At 41.5% G+C, this 17,278-nt stretch overlaps 1 protein-coding gene across 1 annotated transcript; it reads left to right on the forward strand.

The window, feature by feature from the left end:
* Positions 1–8,284: 8,284 nt before the first annotated feature.
* On the forward strand, positions 8,285–14,052 carry AGR2 (anterior gradient 2, protein disulphide isomerase family member). The gene is made up of 8 exons (XM_030008904.1): positions 8,285–8,366; positions 10,004–10,141; positions 10,423–10,486; positions 10,576–10,628; positions 11,577–11,650; positions 12,042–12,105; positions 13,051–13,134; positions 13,731–14,052. The coding sequence occupies exons 2-8, from the start codon at positions 10,012–10,014 to the stop codon at positions 13,778–13,780; spliced, it is 519 nt and encodes a 172-aa protein (XP_029864764.1). The 5' UTR covers positions 8,285–8,366; positions 10,004–10,011; the 3' UTR covers positions 13,781–14,052.
* Positions 14,053–17,278: the final 3,226 nt, after the last annotated feature.

Raw genomic sequence — 17,278 nt, forward strand, 5'->3', positions numbered from 1 at the left:
TTTTGAATATGTCCAAGGATGCAGATTCCACAACTTTCCTGGGCAGCCTGTTCCAGTCTTCAGTCATCCTCTCATTACAAAAAAAAAAAAAGTTTTATCTTACATTTGCATAGAATTTCCTGAATTTCAGTTTGGGCCCATTGCCTCTTATACTGTCACTTGATGTCACAGAGAAGAGCCTGGCTCTGTCTTCTTTACTCCACTCTCATCATCTATTTATATGAATTGATGAGATCCCCCCAAGCCATCTCTTCTTCAGGCTGAATGGTTCCAGTTCTCTCAGTCTCTCCTTGAATGGCAGATGCTCCATCCCTTCACCAGCTTTAAAGCCCTTTGCTGGGCATGCTCCAGTATGCCCATGTCTCTCCTGTACTGGGGGGCTCAGAACTCAACCCAGCACTCCAGATGTGGCCTCACTTTCTCTGCCCTGCAGGAGATGCTTTGCCTAATGCAGCCTTAGAGGGCTATTGGTCGCCTTTGCCAGGGCATGCTGCTGGCTCATGTCCAACTTGCTGTCCACCAGGAATCCTAGGTCATTTTCTGCAAAGCTGCTTTCCAGCTGCTTGAACCCCAACATGTACTGGTGCCTCCGCAGGTGCAGAACTTTGCATTGCCCTTTGTTGAAGTTCATGAATTTCCTGTCGGCTCATTTCTCCAATCTGTCAAGGTCCCCCTGCATGATATCACAAAAACCTAGGCTATCAACCACTCCTCCCAGCTTTGTGTCACCTGCAGACTTGTTTAGGGTGCACTCTTTCCATCCATTAATGAAGATGTTGTTAAATAATATTGGTCCCTGTATTGATCCCTGGGCGACACCACTAGTGACTGGCCTCCAGCTTGTGTGTCGCCAGTTGCAACCCTTTGAGCCTGGCAGTTCAGCCAGTTTTCAGTCCCTTTCACTCTCCTCTTACTTAGTCCATACGTTATCAGTTTTTCTGTGGGGATGTTATGGGAGACGTATCTTCTGTCATCCAAGATCACTGCATCATGATATGTTTCCCCACCAAGAAAACAGCTCAGTTCCTTCACGATAGATGATCTTTGAGAAGCCACCATCATTGATCCTGCTTCTGTGCCAGCTTTCTGCACAAGCACACTCTTTAGCAAGAAACTCAGGGTAGTGTACTGGTAAGGTGTGCTAAGAGATTATTAGCAGTAAAATGTTATTCTTCAAAGAAATAGAGGGAAAGACTCTCATCACGGTGAGATGGGCTATTTTTGCAGTAAGCGGGGTTTAGGCAGGAGGAACATTGAAAATTCAGCAAACCTTTATACTCACACAACCAGGGAATGCAAAAAGAGGAAGAAATCTGTCCTGGGACTATTTTGGCATTTGTAGCTCTACAGAGATTTTTAAAGGTGACCTTGGTTAAGACCTTTTAAAGGTGTAGGTCCCTAATGTTTCTGTTATATTGGCAAATGAGAGATTGTTTTAGGAGCCAGAATATCAGCGTAGCATAGAATACAGGCAACCTAAAAGTAAAAAAATAAGGAAAAAGTGAAGTTGGAGGCATTCTACAACAGAATGGCTTTATTCAATGGGAAGAGAAACTAGTGGTCTATAATACATCATTAAGATACTGTGTCAGAAAAGGAACTATATTATGTCAATATTTGCAGACAAGAATTGTAGTGAGAAGCCTTCAGAAGCACATTCAGTGATCTGCATTAGGAACTACCTCATAGCATGAACCAGCTGAAACAAGGTGCTGTATTACTTCAAAGTTCATGTTATAAACTGTTAAACAGTTGAAGGTCAGGCACAGGATGAAGGTACTCTTTCCAATCCCGTCCCCCTGCATGATCACTGAGTAATGACATTAAGATTCAAACTTTGTTGAACGAACTCTTAGAAACCTGACAGCAGAGTTTTCTCTCCACCTCTCCGGGTAACTTGTGCCAGTGCTACGCTATTCTCCTCATAAAGATGATTTTCCCGATGTCCACTGTGAACCTCCCAAGCCACAGCTCAAGGTCCTCAAACTGATGGAATAATCTGGAACCTTTATCTTTGTAGCACTGTTCAAGTAGTTGCAGGCTGCTGTTAGATAGTCTTTCATCCTCCGCTTTGACAGATTAGACAAGCCCAGCCAACTTCTTGAATTTTAGTAGATGAGGTCAGTTGTGAAATTAGACAGAAATTTAGAGTAGTACTGCACTCCAGTGGAGGTGGGGGCAGGAGAACACCCCCTCCAAAAAAAAAAAAAAAAAAAAGAAGAAGATAAGAAGGTGAAAACAGAGGAGTTTATCACTGATCTAAATCTGGAGAGTCAGTTTTACAATTTTGCAGCTGAGGCCTGGATAAAAAAACAGATTATATTCAGGATCTGGGAAGTCCAACTCAGAAGATGAGACTGCTAAATCCCAGATTTAAGCTTGACAAGGCAGCTGGAATTGTCTAAGCAAAGACCCTCAACCAGTTCAGTCTGAAGTAGACGGAGTGTCGTGGTTTAGCCCAAGTCAGCAACTAAGCACCACGCAGTCACTCACTCACTGCCCCCCCCCCAGTAGGATGGGGGAGAGAATTGGAAAAAAAGTAAAACTCATGGATTGAGATAAGAACAGTTTAACAGAACAGAAAAGAAGAAACTAATAAAATGACAATAGTAATAATAAAAGGATTGGAATATACAAGTGATGCACAATGCAATTGCTCACCACCCGCCAACTGATGCCCAGTTAGTTCCCGAGTGGCAATCCCCCTGCCCCCACTCCCCCCAGTTCCTATACTAGACGTGACATCACATGGTATGGAATACCCCACTGGCCACTTTGGGTCAGCTGCCCTGGCTGTGTCCCCTCCCAACTTCTTGTGCCCCTCCAGCCTTCTTGCTGGCTGGGCATGAGAAGCTGAAAAATCCTTGACTTTAGACTAAACACTACTTAGCAACAACTGAAAACATCAGTGTGTTATCAACATTCTTCTCATACCAAACTCAAAACCATAGCACTATACCAGCTACTAGGAAGATAATTAACTCTATCTCAGCTGAAACCAGGACAAGGGAGAAAAAACAGTACTGTGATGTGGACATGGTGGGGACATGGTGGAATATCTAAGACATGACAACTGCGAGACTTGGCTGTAGAAAGGCAGCTGAACCTCAAAGCTGGAGTCCCTTAAAACTGTGCAGTCTGTGTGATTGACTGGAACTGCACATTCTGTGACAAATACACAAGCCAAGGCAATATCAAGAATTTGGGAGACTGATGGTACTGTGGAGCACATCATGCCAGTCAGAAGGTGCCAACACCACTAGAGTTTGCACAGCTTGGAGAAAAAGACCAACACTACCGGTAACAGAGACAAACTCTGCAGAACAAATAAGCTTCATTGCAGAGGTGATGCTGATTAGGATATTGGCTGGAAAGCAAAAGCAATGTTTAATAATGCGAGATTAGCACACAAGCAGCAGTGGGGCAAAGAAAGCAGCTGTGTCAGTAGGTTCAGCTGGAATTTCACTGAGCAGATGTATTTACTGCTCAATGATAAAAAATTGGAAAAAAAAAACCAACAAAAAATGAGCAGGATGGAATCCTTTATTTTTGTAAACCTTCAGGTAAGTTAGTAAGAATAAAGAGAATGAAGAGAATCCTGTCCCTTACTACTTAGGGACCAATTCTGGGAGTCAGAGCTGACATCATGTCACTGATACTCACTAGAAGCCAAAGTCTTCTGATCTTTGAGGAAATTAGGAAAACTGAGAAGGTCTGGGCCACAGATAACCAAACATAAATTCAAAATAAGAACAATGAATACAAGGAGGCACACAGACAGATCACAATAAGGTGGCAGCTCTGGGAGACTCGCTGAATTATGGACATTGTGGCTCAGCTACTTGCCTGTAATAGAGCTTATCATCCAAAAAACAGGGGAGGCAGGTTTTATAAACAAATTAGATTAACAGAAAGGGGTTAATTAAAAACTCTCCATGTGATACTAAGTACAAAACTAAGCTGTCCAAAACACAAAGGTCTTCCCACCATCCTCATATATTACAGTATAATAAAAATAGGAAACTGCTAGCTTACAGGTTTTGAGGAATACTGAAAATTGAATACCAGTTGCTCAGACAGGGGAGGAGTCATTGGCTTTAACCCTGCAGTACAGCAATTTTTCTGGTTTTAAACACAGATAGTTATTTCAGTTAGAATGTATTTACTTAAACCTAAATACAAGACTTTCAGGCATGAAGCCTTGCCAATCGTAACAAACTTGCCCAGTTGAGAAGACTAGATAAACAGTCTTCTCTGGAGGCTGTGGTACACCCCCAGCTACCCAATCCCTCTCATCAGAGTCCCTTTTCACTCACTGCCTCCCTGTGGAACTGAATAAAACATTTCAAAGTTAAATCTAAATGTTGTCAGGATCAGGCTTTGTCTTACCAAATACAAGCTGAGCAATTAAGTCCTACGTAAGCTGAAAACCTTGAGACTCCTTGGTGTAACAGATCATGATAGTTTCCTTACTGTTGTGGAAAAGGGCATTAAACCATACAAGAGCAAGTATATTTACTATGGGTGTTCAAATGACTCACTGATTTTAAAACATGTCATTCAGCAATGGCTTCCAGACATCCCAGTACTTCACAGCTCAAAACAGAGTATAATACAACAACTGGTTACATGATAAATTCCCACCTTTATCTGAAGCTATGTAAAGGATGCTCCATGCTTGCATTCCAACTTGCCAATTTATATCAAGTGGTGGTGATTCGTATTATAAACGTGCACATGCAAGTGGGAAAGAATGTCTTCGGAGAGATAAAAATCCTGATGGGTGGGTCTTTTGTTTTGAAAGCAGTGATTGAAGGTCAGAATGTCATATTTTAAATCTTAACCATCTCTTCTGCTATCCAACTTGAAAAATATTACCAATAAACTGTAGGTACTGCAAGTTTATTAATTCATTCAACAAAAAAAAAGGAAAGCATTAGACTGACATATTTTGGGAAATTATCATCCTTCAAGACAAACCATCAGATTCTTAGCAGATATTTACCTGAACTCCAGTTACCAGCTTTAAGTATTCAGCAGTAGAAAACTGCTGAACTTTTGACTTTCCAGCTCTGTATTGAAATGTGGCTCTGTACTGACTATAAAGTAGACAGGAGAATGGTTGAATCATGGTCTTCAAACTCTCAGGAGAATGTCTGGACCACCTATAAGACACGAAGTCCTTCCTAGTCTCTCCTTTAGTAATGCTATCCATTTGCATGTATTAGCAAAAGTTTCCTGAGCCAATGTGAGAAAAATTGCTTTCTTGCCTAACAGACCAACAGCTATGCTGGGAAGTGGGGTATCTGGGGTCTGGTTCCTGCTCCAGCATAAATGACTATTACACAAAAAGAAACAGTCTTGACATGAGTGACTGGGAACATCGATCATCAGACCATATCCCAATCCAAAGAGCACTTACCTATAATCCTCAAGATAAGGATAGATAAGGATTTGAATTTTTTTTTTTTTGGGGGGGGGGGGGGGGCGGGGGGGAATAGAATGGGAACTGCATCTGCCATACGTATCAGAGGTGTCTCAGCTCCTAAACTTTGGGGTGAAAGGCTTTCCAGAAAATTTATCAGGCAAATTTCATCCAAGCAGCTTTCAGGTGATAAAAAAGGACTATTCAGCTCATGTGGTTAAAGCATTGACAAAAGAAGCTTGACCAGTTCTCAAATGAACTTATTCTACTTTCAAGCACTTTGTCTTACAATATACTACCACTTTAACAGCCCTAGAAGCTTACTGACTCCCAGATATGGCTGTCTCTGGCTTTGACTCAGAGCATTTCTAGTGTGGTACTGACTATATATTTCATCCATTACTTTTATTCTTCCAACGTAACGTTTTGCTATTTATTCTGAGCAGCAGATCATAAGACCTGGAAGCAAGTGTTTGGTATGAAATTAGGAGGAGTGGCTGAATTTCCTATGCTTCTTGGAATTCTAAAACATATATTACAAAACACAAGCAAAAATGAAGCGCTTCAGAAAACGTCTTTAAAACAGCCATAACATCAGTCACCAAAACTGTGCTGATTTCTGTGTAACATAATGAACAAGGGTACCTTCAGACCGGAAAAATGAAAAACAAAGGAAAAGTCCAATTATTAGTTTTGTAAAGATGTTAAATATTAACGGTAATTGGGTCTACCAGAACAAAAGAAAAATCTTCTGGGATAGTCCTATTTTGTTCCAAGCTCTCCTGGGGCAATTCGTGCAGGATTTAGTCACTGAGGCAGAGAAAGCAGTCCCTGATAAGTGGCCAGAAGCTAACTCAGTGGCTGGGTACAGTCTCAGGACCTAAGCAGGGAGCTGTGGAAAAGGCTGAACTCACCTCTGTCTTCGTTAACAAGGCACAAGGATGGTTTAGAGATATGTTCAGCTAGCTCCATTGAGATCACTGGCTTTGAGCTGATAGGGAAGTCCTTGTGAGTAGCTGTATTGCAATTATTGAGTTTCTTACAGAGCAGCATAAAGCTATGTGGAAATAGGTTAAGGTAAGTGCATCTCCTGAAAACAGGAGAAAGCAAAAGTGCATATTAAATGGAAATACACCTAAGGCAGGAGCCAAGGAGTCAGTGGGGGCTTAGTTTTGAAAATGCATTTTTAGACAAAACCCAATTTAAAAAACATATGTGGGAGTGGGAGCCTATCTGCTCATTATCTCTTCACATAACCAGAGAGCAGCTAGAACTTCTGTTATGGGCTTTAAAACTACCAAATGCTATTAGGTGTGACCTGAGAAAATAATCAGCAAGAGTGTATTAAACTACAATTATGAATTGCCTGAGCTGAGACCAAGATTTCAGAAACAGGTACCTAATTTTTGACTTGTACATCTGCACTGAAGTGGATTAAGGATGTAACTTGATTGTCCAAAGTGAGCGCTTACATGTCCAAATACGGATCTTGGAAACTTATTTTGGTGTATGTTTTAGAAGAAAATCCGAGTGGATGTGATTTGAAGCTAACAAAATACATCTCTGAATCTTCGAGGAGAAGTGCTGGAGGAGGAACAGAGATTGATACGCAATTTCTTTCTCTCATTTCATTTCTTAATCAGGCTATAGATGACATGAAACATACAGAAAGGGGAGTTAAAATGACTGGCCTCCCTGGGAGGTTTGGTTTCACTCTTCTAAAAAGTCAAATATCTAAGCAAAGCACGGTACCACTGTACATTTCTAAGGAACAGCAATATTTTTTTTTCCCTTGAGTTCTCCATCTTGCTTCTGCACCTCATTTTTCTAATTACTGTTTACAAAAGATTAAAACAAAACAAAAACCAAACTGTGATCCAAAGCATTACGTTCTCTTAAGCATGTTCAGAAAAAAATGGGTGCTGTTAGCAGCCATCAGAAAGCACTGTGAATTTCAAACGGGAAAATAGATATCTGATGGATTTCATCTACCCGACTGAGTAGTTAAGTGTTCACTGCCCGTGAACATGTGATTTTAATCTCACTGAAATATATGAGGCATGCACCAAGGAGAACGTACTGTAGTTTCAACATACATTGCTGAGGACAGAATCACATTGACCTCTGAGGAAGGACCATCTGCAGTCAGTGCAACACTAGGGATGGAGGGATGGCCTTCCAGCCACCTGAAAAGGTTTTGTTTTCCTAAGCAGCGTACTGTATTATACATGTATCTGAAACCTAAAATGGTTGATTTTCATGTCGTAGTTAAAAGTAATTGCCTACACAACTAATTAAACATGGAATTTGAATTAAATGTTTATTCAGACCTCCACTTATGAACACAGTTTATTGTTATAGCTTCCAAATACATTTTTGTGGCTATCTTTACAAACTTTCTTTTAGGTTTTATTACAGTTTTCCTATGTGGTATCATACGTGCATGCACACACACATATCTGTATAATGTGCATAGCTAATTATCTAATTAATGTCTAAAGTTCTGAGTCATCAATTTAACTTTTTCAGAGGACTAAAAGAACAGCAACTTGTATTGATTTTCCAGCCAATCAAAAAAAGACAAATCAGTCTTCAGGCAAATCAGGAGTCTTGACTTAAGCTTACCTGGACTTGGATCTTTGCCAACCTTTTAAAATCACCTTTCAAAAAATGTCCCAAAAGTCTACAGAAACATCTCTGAACTTTAAATACAGCACCTGACAGAAAACTGTAATGTTACTTAATTACAAATTTAACCCTGAATGTTTTGGTGGGGAAAAAAACTGGAAAGTTTAGCTCTTTCGAAGCAGTATTCAAATTCAAGGCTTGTGGGTGGAGTTGGGTGTGTGAAGGTGCATAAATAGGCAGTAGGAACAGCAGTGTTCACACTGTAACTGGGAACACCTTTGCGCCCTGGCAGGCATCTGAGAGAGTAAACAAGGTAAGGCATGGCACACTTGCTGCTTTAGAAAGTACCCGGGGGAGCTGCGAACCCCGGGTTACCTGGGGCTGGGGCAGCTGATCAAAGGAAAGAAAAGACTGCAGCAAAGTAGGCACAGTTCAGCACAGCTTGCTATGAAGAAAAAAAATGTGTAGAGAAATGTTGGTTTTGCAGGTTAAAAGAGCCAGGAGAGCAGGGTTTTTTGGGGGGTGGAAAACTTAGCAAAAGTGCACATAGCCTTCCAGAGGTGAAGTTTTGAAAGAGCAGGTTTAACGTTTCTCTGTCTTTGCTTTCTGCATTCTGCATCAGCAACAGCATAAAATTTGCCTGGTCTTTAACTTCCTGGTTGTCCCATACCTTTTGTTTTGGTGTTTTTGTTTTAAAGCAGCATTACTTCTGCTGTACAGCTCTAGCCAAAACAACTCTTGAAGCAATCCTGAAAATCCACTGGGTTTAATTTAACTTTATGCGATTTTCTTCTTTGCCAAGGAGACTTTTTGTAGGGATGAAAGGCAGTCTGCTGCAAAAGTTTTATTTCATGCCCTTGAAACAGTGACTTTTTGGATGTTTGAGGTCTACTGGACATCCCAGTAGCAAAGAGCACTGTACCACTGATGCAAATTCAGCTGATGTCTCCTCCTGCAGTTCCTACCCAGAAAAATGCTTCTGGAGTTTAATTTTCATTGTCTGAATTTTAAAAACTGTCAGTCTGTTGTAATTTTTGCATGAATCTTCTGAATTTTCTGTATTGCTTTTGGAATATCATAGATTTTCTTACTGTACCCATTACATTGCTGTTCTAGTTTCTAGGAGGAAATTTAATGAGAAAACATAGGGTCATGTTGCTAAAGTGTTTTACCCCTTCAAAGAAGCATCCCAGCTGAAACACTGAGGAGCTTCCCATCAGAAGTGCCTCAGATCCATCTCCATGCCCCAGAGTCCGGCTCAGGAAAAGCCCTCTGCTTTGTGTCACTTAAACCTGCAAACTGCATTTCAGTTCTTACTGTTCTACATAGCAACTCCTCCCCACTCTTTTCACTATAGATTCCACTGGTTTTAAGGATTAGATGATACTTTTAAGGGGGAAGACAGGATCGGAAGTTTCAACAACAGCATTAAGCTGTGCCGATGCTAATGGCTCACTGTAAAGCCTAGCTTAACATTCTGACTTCTCATTTGAGTTGCTCCTGCTGCAAAATGGAGGAAGAGCCCAGACAAGTTAATTTTTCAGCACCTGCTGCTGGGTTACTGTAAGACTGGGCGATCGAGGTAGAACTGTGAACTTCTTAGGACTGGCAAGTACTTTTGGAATTGCCAAAGCTCAGTTGTTTTACTGAGCAAATTCAATATACGGGAAAAGAGAGAGAAACTAACACGTACATACGCATCTTAAAAGGACCGCAGCCCAACGGCATGAACCGAGCAGTAGAAAGCAGCCAGGTCCTTCATGGCAATTTGCTAAGCAAACCTCACGCTTCCTTGACAGTCCCCAAGCCCAGGCCCCTGCCTGGAGCAGTTCCTTTCAGCCCTGACTCACCCTGCTGCATACCTGTGACTTGACCTGCTCTGCTGTATGCCTCAAAGCAAGCACCAGCCTGGGAGGCACGGCAACGTGAAGTTTCTCTCCTCTGTTCCAGGAGCGGCCATGGAGAAGCGCTACATGTCCATGTTCCTGCTGCTCGTTGCCATCTCCTGTGCTCTGGCGAAGGAAATGGGCAAGAAGGAGACAAAGGAGACTACCGCTAAACCAAAACTGCCTCAGACACTCTCCAGAGGTAAAAAAAACCAACAAAAAAACCCCAGCCCAAATTAAAAAAGTGCAATCTGCTAAAGTTTTGACTCCTATGCTGCTCTAATAAATTAATTTTCTTGCAACTCATTCTTCAAATACATTTTCCAGTGTCTCCTAGCAGCCCCTCCCCCTTTATTCCCGATTTAAAGCCCTCTGGCAGCGCGCCTGTTCAGAGCTCTTCCCGGCAGACGCGGGCAGGGGGCGGGACGCGAACCCACGGCCCCCGGCCCCGCTTATAACGCGCCGCCTGTCCTCCGCCCGCAGGCTGGGGAGACCAGCTCATCTGGACGCAGACGTACGAGGAAGCCCTCTTCCGCGCCAAGCACGGGTACCGCCCCCCGCCCCGCCCCTTGCCCCACCCCTTGCCCCGCCCCCTAGCACCTCCCCATCCCCTAACGAGGACTCCTGTTTTTCCAGCAACAAGCCCCTGATGATTATCCACCACTTGGACGACTGCCCGCACAGCCAAGGTAATCCCTTTGCACTGAAAAAAACCCAACCGAACAAACAAACAAAAAACCCCAAAACCCAAAGAAATCACCTGGTTTGGGGTTTCTGGACAAAGGCTGCTTAAAAAAAAAATCAGCGCCATTCTGCTTGCCGCCTATGGCTTAGTGAAATAGTGACTTGCACAAGTATGCAGAGTGTTCTTCCAAGTCGCTGTCCTATGTAGGCATTTTCCAATGTGCAGGAATAAAATAAAAATGGTAATTTAGTATTACATGAGACAAAATGGATATGGAAATGACCAGAGGTCAGCAGGTTTTGACCTGCGGCAAATCTGGTTTTGGTTCACGTCACAATCAGCCAAAACCAACAGCAAGACCAGGAGTAGTGAAAAACAGTAATTCACTGGGAAGGACATATTCAGCTTTCAGTATCGCTGATGATTGGGACTGAGTCTGGCCGGGGACTCAACCAAGCCAGGCTGAAACTGAGCTTTTGTGGGATTTCTGGTAACTGGGACTGCTCTTTTCCCAGTATTTCTGAATTTACCCAAGGGCTCTTCCTCCTGCAAGCCGATCCACAAAGCAAGACCTTTGTGTCCATCCATAGCTCAGTAACTCCAGAATAATTTTGCAGAAGCATTAAAATCCTTTCAGACATTTCAGGCTGAAGTCCTGCACCTCCATATGGAATTTTCTGTGCCTTAAGAACTGGAGCCAGAAATTGCAATGGCAGACTAGGAGGTTTAAAGGGTCAAATGCTCAAATTCAAGCTCTGGCAGACAAATTTGAGACCTGTACTATCTGCAGGAAGGACGGACATTTTTTACCATTATACTTACTCTTTACCACAGCGTATAAATGATTTGATCATCTTCCAGAGGAATGAACTTAAAATCCTCATTTGCTGCAATCGTAAACTGGGAATTCTCAATTTGATTTTACTTTCATTCCCATTTATTTCCACTCTAGCACTCAAGAAGGTCTTTGCTGAACATAAAGATATACAGAAATTGGCTGAAAAATTCATTCTCCTGAACCTTGTGGTAAGTTTCCCACTTACACTTCATTAAGTGAAAGCAATGAAGTTCTATTTTTAATTATGGCTTCTCCAGCTATAATTAGTCAGTTTAATAGCTATGGTTGGCTAGGAAAATGGCCAGTGCTGAAGCATAACAGATTTAGTAATAAGTGTCTTTCATCTGTACCTATCATAACCTCAAAATATGAGGGAATTTAAAGTTTAATAATGTTAACTGTTGTTATAAATTTGCAACTCCAGCTGTTAAAAGACTGCATCCTAGACAGTGAATTTCTTAAACTGCACAATGTATTTTTTAAGCTCTGTTTCATAACACAAAGTACAATGAAGGAAAAAACCCCCATATTTATGTAACATGCCCTCCTTGACTGGGAACCTTCTCTGTTCTCTTGAAGTATGAAACCACAGACAAGAATCTTTCACCTGATGGCCAGTACGTCCCTCGGATTTTGTTCATAGGTGAGCACCACAAGCGTCAAAGCTGATCTCGGATCAAAGCCCCTGCTGCGCCATGAATCTCAAATCCTCGGGCTTATTAACAGGAATTTATTCCATGTGAAATATAAAATTTCTAGTTGGTTTTGTTGGACGCAATTCAAAGCAACCCCAGCCGGGTCATTAGCTTCACAGGTCCACCATTCCTCCCTCATGGATTCCACGAATGATGTAATTCTGTCCATCGTGTCATCAAAATGACATGATGCCAGTTACTGGAATGGGTAGGCGCCGGCTCAGCCTTGCTCATCCTCCTATCTCTAGAAATACTGTAAACCCATCAGGTTTCAGTTTGTAACGCAACCTCAGAGATCGCAGGAACAGCAGTGACGCCGGATGCTTCACGGCTGATTTTCAAAGCTCAGTACTCGGTTCCGCGCTGCCCTAACCCGCACAAACCCCTGTGAAGCATTTGCGTTTTGGAGACGTATTAGCGGCCACGCATGCATGCAGGTATTCCCTCTCCCAGAACAGATATGTAGCCTCGCATACCACACACATGCATGATTAACACATACCTTTATAAATCTAGGTCACAATGACCATTTTCAACAGACCAAAGCAACTGCCATATTATCTCTGCCTTTATTATTTCTTTTTTAATAACATTTGTAGCCTGAAAGCAGCCTCAGCTCGTAGAGTTAATTCAGGTACTATGCAGTGGCACAGGGTGCAAGGCTGATCAACATTGATCAGAATTAAACCTATCCCCTTTTTAATAAACCTGCAAATACAACACTTAAAATTGAAATGTCAGTGACTGTAGAAGAATGATCTCTTGGTTGTTAGTGGAAGCAGATGCGTCTTGCAGAAACATTCCGGAAGCTAAAGCAGTGCAGAAAGGTTTATTTCCTTCTGCTTGAAGGTTAGTCCTGTCCTCTACCACTTCTCTCATCCTTTTTTTTCCAGATCCTTCCCTGACTGTGAGAGCAGATATTACTGGAAGATACTCAAACCGTCTCTATGCATACGAGCCCTCTGACATTTCATTGTGTAAGTAGTGTATCCTGAAATATTCTGAAATACTCTGAAAGCAGTCACATTTTTCACATGACAAGGAATAACGCCAGGCATTACGGACTCTTGCAATCAGTACTTGCGAAAGACAGTTAACTAGGTTTAAAATTAAACAGGATGCTGGACTTAAACTCAGTGAGGTGAAGAGAATGATGGCAGAGCCCTGGAGCCTTAAACATCCATCTGTTTTAAAAGAAAGCATACATCAGTAGGAACTTGCATAATTCAGCAGTATTCAGTGTAAGCAACGGTGAGAACTCTTACGCACAAGCCCTGCTGTGCCAGGTCAGGAAACCTTCTGGGAGCAGGGAAGAGTTGTTTGCCACAGCTCCCCCCTCTGCCCTGCGAACGCCTATGTGTTTGCATTAAGAGATGGATGTTCTCACCAGTCAAAATTAAACAGATGACATTCACAACATGCTTGGAAGAGCACAGAATCTGTATAGCAATAGGCACGTGAGCAAAAGCTTTAATAATAATAATAATAATAATGACATTTTCTCTACAGTATTTGTAGTTGCTGGAAGAGGAAGTTGCAACAAAAATAACATATATGAATATTTCATTTCTAGTGTATTCAAATATGCAGAAAGCGCTGAAGCTCCTGAAGACTGAACTGTAAGGGGAAGAAGGAAGCCCCTAAATACTATGAAGTCTGATCTTCCATCTCTTCTCCACTCATTGAAACTGGTGAAGAGACCATTTAGAGTGATATTTAGTGATGTGTAGTGCTGGTTTATATATATAAACACTACAGTTTTACATTAGCACTTTTGTACTGGGCAGCATTTTTAAAAGCTGGAGGCTTTTAATTTAAGGCATACTGAAGAATACTGTATCATCCAACTGTAAAAATGATTTTTTAAAAAATAAATCCAAGTGTTTACATACGAAGTGTTGCAGTGTTATGTATTTTTTCCTTATTATCACCTACCATTATTAGAAGGAGTAAAATCACACTGTTACTTGAAACCACAGCTTGCAGTTTTACATCTGGGCACTTGGGAAGGAAAAGGGCTGTTGTGGTTTAACCCCAGCTCAGCCCCACACAGCCGCTGGCTCACTCCCCTCCAGAGGGATGGGGGAGAGAATCGGAAGGGTAAGGGTGAGAAAAGTTGTGGGTTGAGATGAAGACAGTTTAATAGGTAAAGCAAAGAAAAATAAAGAATTCATTCACTACTCCTCATTGGCAGGCAGGTGCTCAGCCATCTCCAGGAAATCAGGGCTCATCACACATAACAGTTGCTTGGGAAGACAAACGCCGTCACTCTGAATGTCCCTCCTTTCCTTCTTTTTCCTCCAGCTTTATACACTGAGCATGACGCCATATGGCTGGGGGATATCCCTCTGGTCAGCTGGGGTCAGCTGTCCCAGCTGTGTCCCCTCCCAACTCCTTGTGCACCCCCAGCCTCCTCGCTGGTGGGGTGGGGCGAGAAGCAGAAAAGGCCTTGGCTCTGTGTAAGCATCAGCAATAACTAAAATATCCTTCTGTTATCAACACTGTTTTGGTCACAAATCCAAAGCATAGCACCATACAAGCTACTATGAAGAAAATTAACTCTACCCAGCCCAACCGAGCCCAGGAAAGCAGCTTTTTATCTCCAGTTTCACAGCTAGCTAAGCTCTGCACTTCTCAGCCTGCTTTATCTCCATTTATTTTCCTGTAGCACCAACCTATGCCAAGCTCTCATTATCATCCCTTTCTTTACAGTCAGATAACAAGAAGTATAAAGAGTACTTAAGTATAGAGGATGGGATTGCTTACACGTGTGGGGCTTTTTTTAAACTGGCTGCATTCTGAAGTTGTCTGAGGATCACCTTACCTACTTGGAAGAATTTTTTTTTTTTTTTAAAAGACAAAAACTGCTTCCCTTCAAAGATTTCTGCTTACCTCAGAATTCAGTAAAGCCTTGAGATGATTAATAGAAGTGATACTGTATTGAGTATATAGTTAGTTTCATGATTGTGTTACAGCTTGTGATTGCTTATTTACAAGCCCAAAAGGGACAAGGAGTCAGAATTAAAAGAAATCCTGCTGCTGAACACCACGGGAGTACACACCACCTTAAGACTTAGACCAAAAGGAGACTTTCCAACCTCAAATATCTAAGTAGTCAGCAGCACCACCAGTGAAAACACTTTGCTCAGGACTATACCTCCATTATCTTCTCAGCTTTTTGGCAATGTCAGCCATTATTACCACTACTATTACCATTACTACCACTACCAGTCACGATCATAACCATGAGAGGAATACACCTCAGAAGGTAGGGCAGGCAAGAGAAGTAAGGGTTTCAACTCAGGGGAATTTCTCAGCAAAATTAGAAGCAAGGCACCTGCTAATATGTCTTTGGCAAGCTACGTGAACCCTACCAACCAGAAAATCTCAAGTGGTACCTAGAAAGGGCTCCAGCCACGCAGTTCAGTATTGCTTCAGGAGTTCAGTTAAGATGTTCCTTTCTACTGCAGCATCCTTTAACTGCGAGGAGGAAATTCTTTGCTGCAGAAGGTCCTTCCCTTCTTCCTTCCGAAGCAGAAGATGGGGGAAAAAAAGGATGCAATAGGGGCAGAAATATTCTCTAGAAGCAGCTATCATCCACAAAAAGCAAGAGGTGATTACAGCACTGAGCAGAGGGACAGCACAGAGGGAGGCTGGAGCAATTGGTTATCAGAATCATCTTACCTACCTGACCCAAAGTGCACTTGCTAGAGCTGTGCATCCAACATAAAACAAAAGCTGCCCATGCCATCACATTTTAAAAGTCTGTTTTTATAACTCTGCTGAAGTAGCATAATGTTCTTAAGTTGATTAAGTGATGCTATCGATAATATCCAGCAAATGGATTTAAGGCATATTCTACAAAAGTCTACTAGTCTATGTGCTATAGGTGCAAATATACAAGCTAGTTCAGCCTGCAAGTATGAAGAAATTAATTTTTAAAATAAATTAATTTTTTTGCACTCAAGGCTGTGCTTTTGTAGTTTGCTTTTGACCTTAGCCAAATTTGCAAGAGTCTTAACACATAAATGATCAATTTAATTCTGCTCTTTTCATAATTCATACAGATTATTTAGGTTTACAGAGGCATCAAGCCAACCTGAGGTACCTAAAAAAGCCCTTTCCCATTTCTTTGGAAAACCTGGGAAATAATTTCTGAAGTATATATGCTCAGTAACTTGAAGTGCATGGGATGGATGGGTTTTCCAGACCCCCACTAGCATTTGGACAATCTTTAAATAATTAGGCCTAAAAATAATAATGCAAACTAATAATACCAGCAGACTCCTACTCCCTTATCAGCTATAGGTTTTAAGGTACATTTTTACAGGTATCAATTCAAGTTATGCAAGCTTTTTCTTTTTGTAGTAGATAGTTATTTTCATGTGAAAGGAGGCAGATGCTGTACAGTGATATCAGTACGTTAGTTAAGACCTGGATTAATTTTCTTACACAGATGCAAAAGAATTATATTTTATTATTTTATAGCCAGTTATTTTTATGTGATAAAAATGTGCAGATGCATTGAAAGAAGTCAAGACAGGTTTCTACACTTTCCAGAATAACAAACTTTAAGAAAGCATTTCGACATAGCTAAGGTCAAAAGACAGGTAATGTAAACATTAAGAATGCTCCAAGTTAAACCATGTTATTTTGATACTCTGCTGCTGTAAATAGCTTCTAGAAAATCTGGCTACAATTAAGCCTCAAGCAGTCAGATGAAAGTTAAAATGCCTCCCTAGAAACCAACCAAAAAAAAAAAAAAAATCTTTATATGACCAAAACTATTTTCTCAAGAGAAAAGACAATGCAATGAACAAACAAAACTTCAAAGACAAACCCCACCAAGAATAGGTATAAATACTTTTAAAAAATGCCCCATTTCAAAACGTCAGAACAGTACAACGTTTCTTGTACACTGACACACGAGTCAGACCTCTCCTGAGGAAGGCTAGTCTCCTCCCCTCAAAACCAAAGCCAGACTCATGTGTTTTACTGCCTCCCTTTAAGAATTAGATTCTGAAAGTGAATCCACACCTCCAATGTGACTTTCAGGGTTTGTGTTGGCTGGGGTTTTTTAAATCGCAATCTTTTAAATCACCATCTTAAAGAGACAAAGTA

This window comes from Aquila chrysaetos, chromosome 3 (assembly GCF_900496995.4).
Source record: "Aquila chrysaetos chrysaetos chromosome 3, bAquChr1.4, whole genome shotgun sequence".
NCBI lineage: Eukaryota > Metazoa > Chordata > Aves > Accipitriformes > Accipitridae > Aquila > Aquila chrysaetos.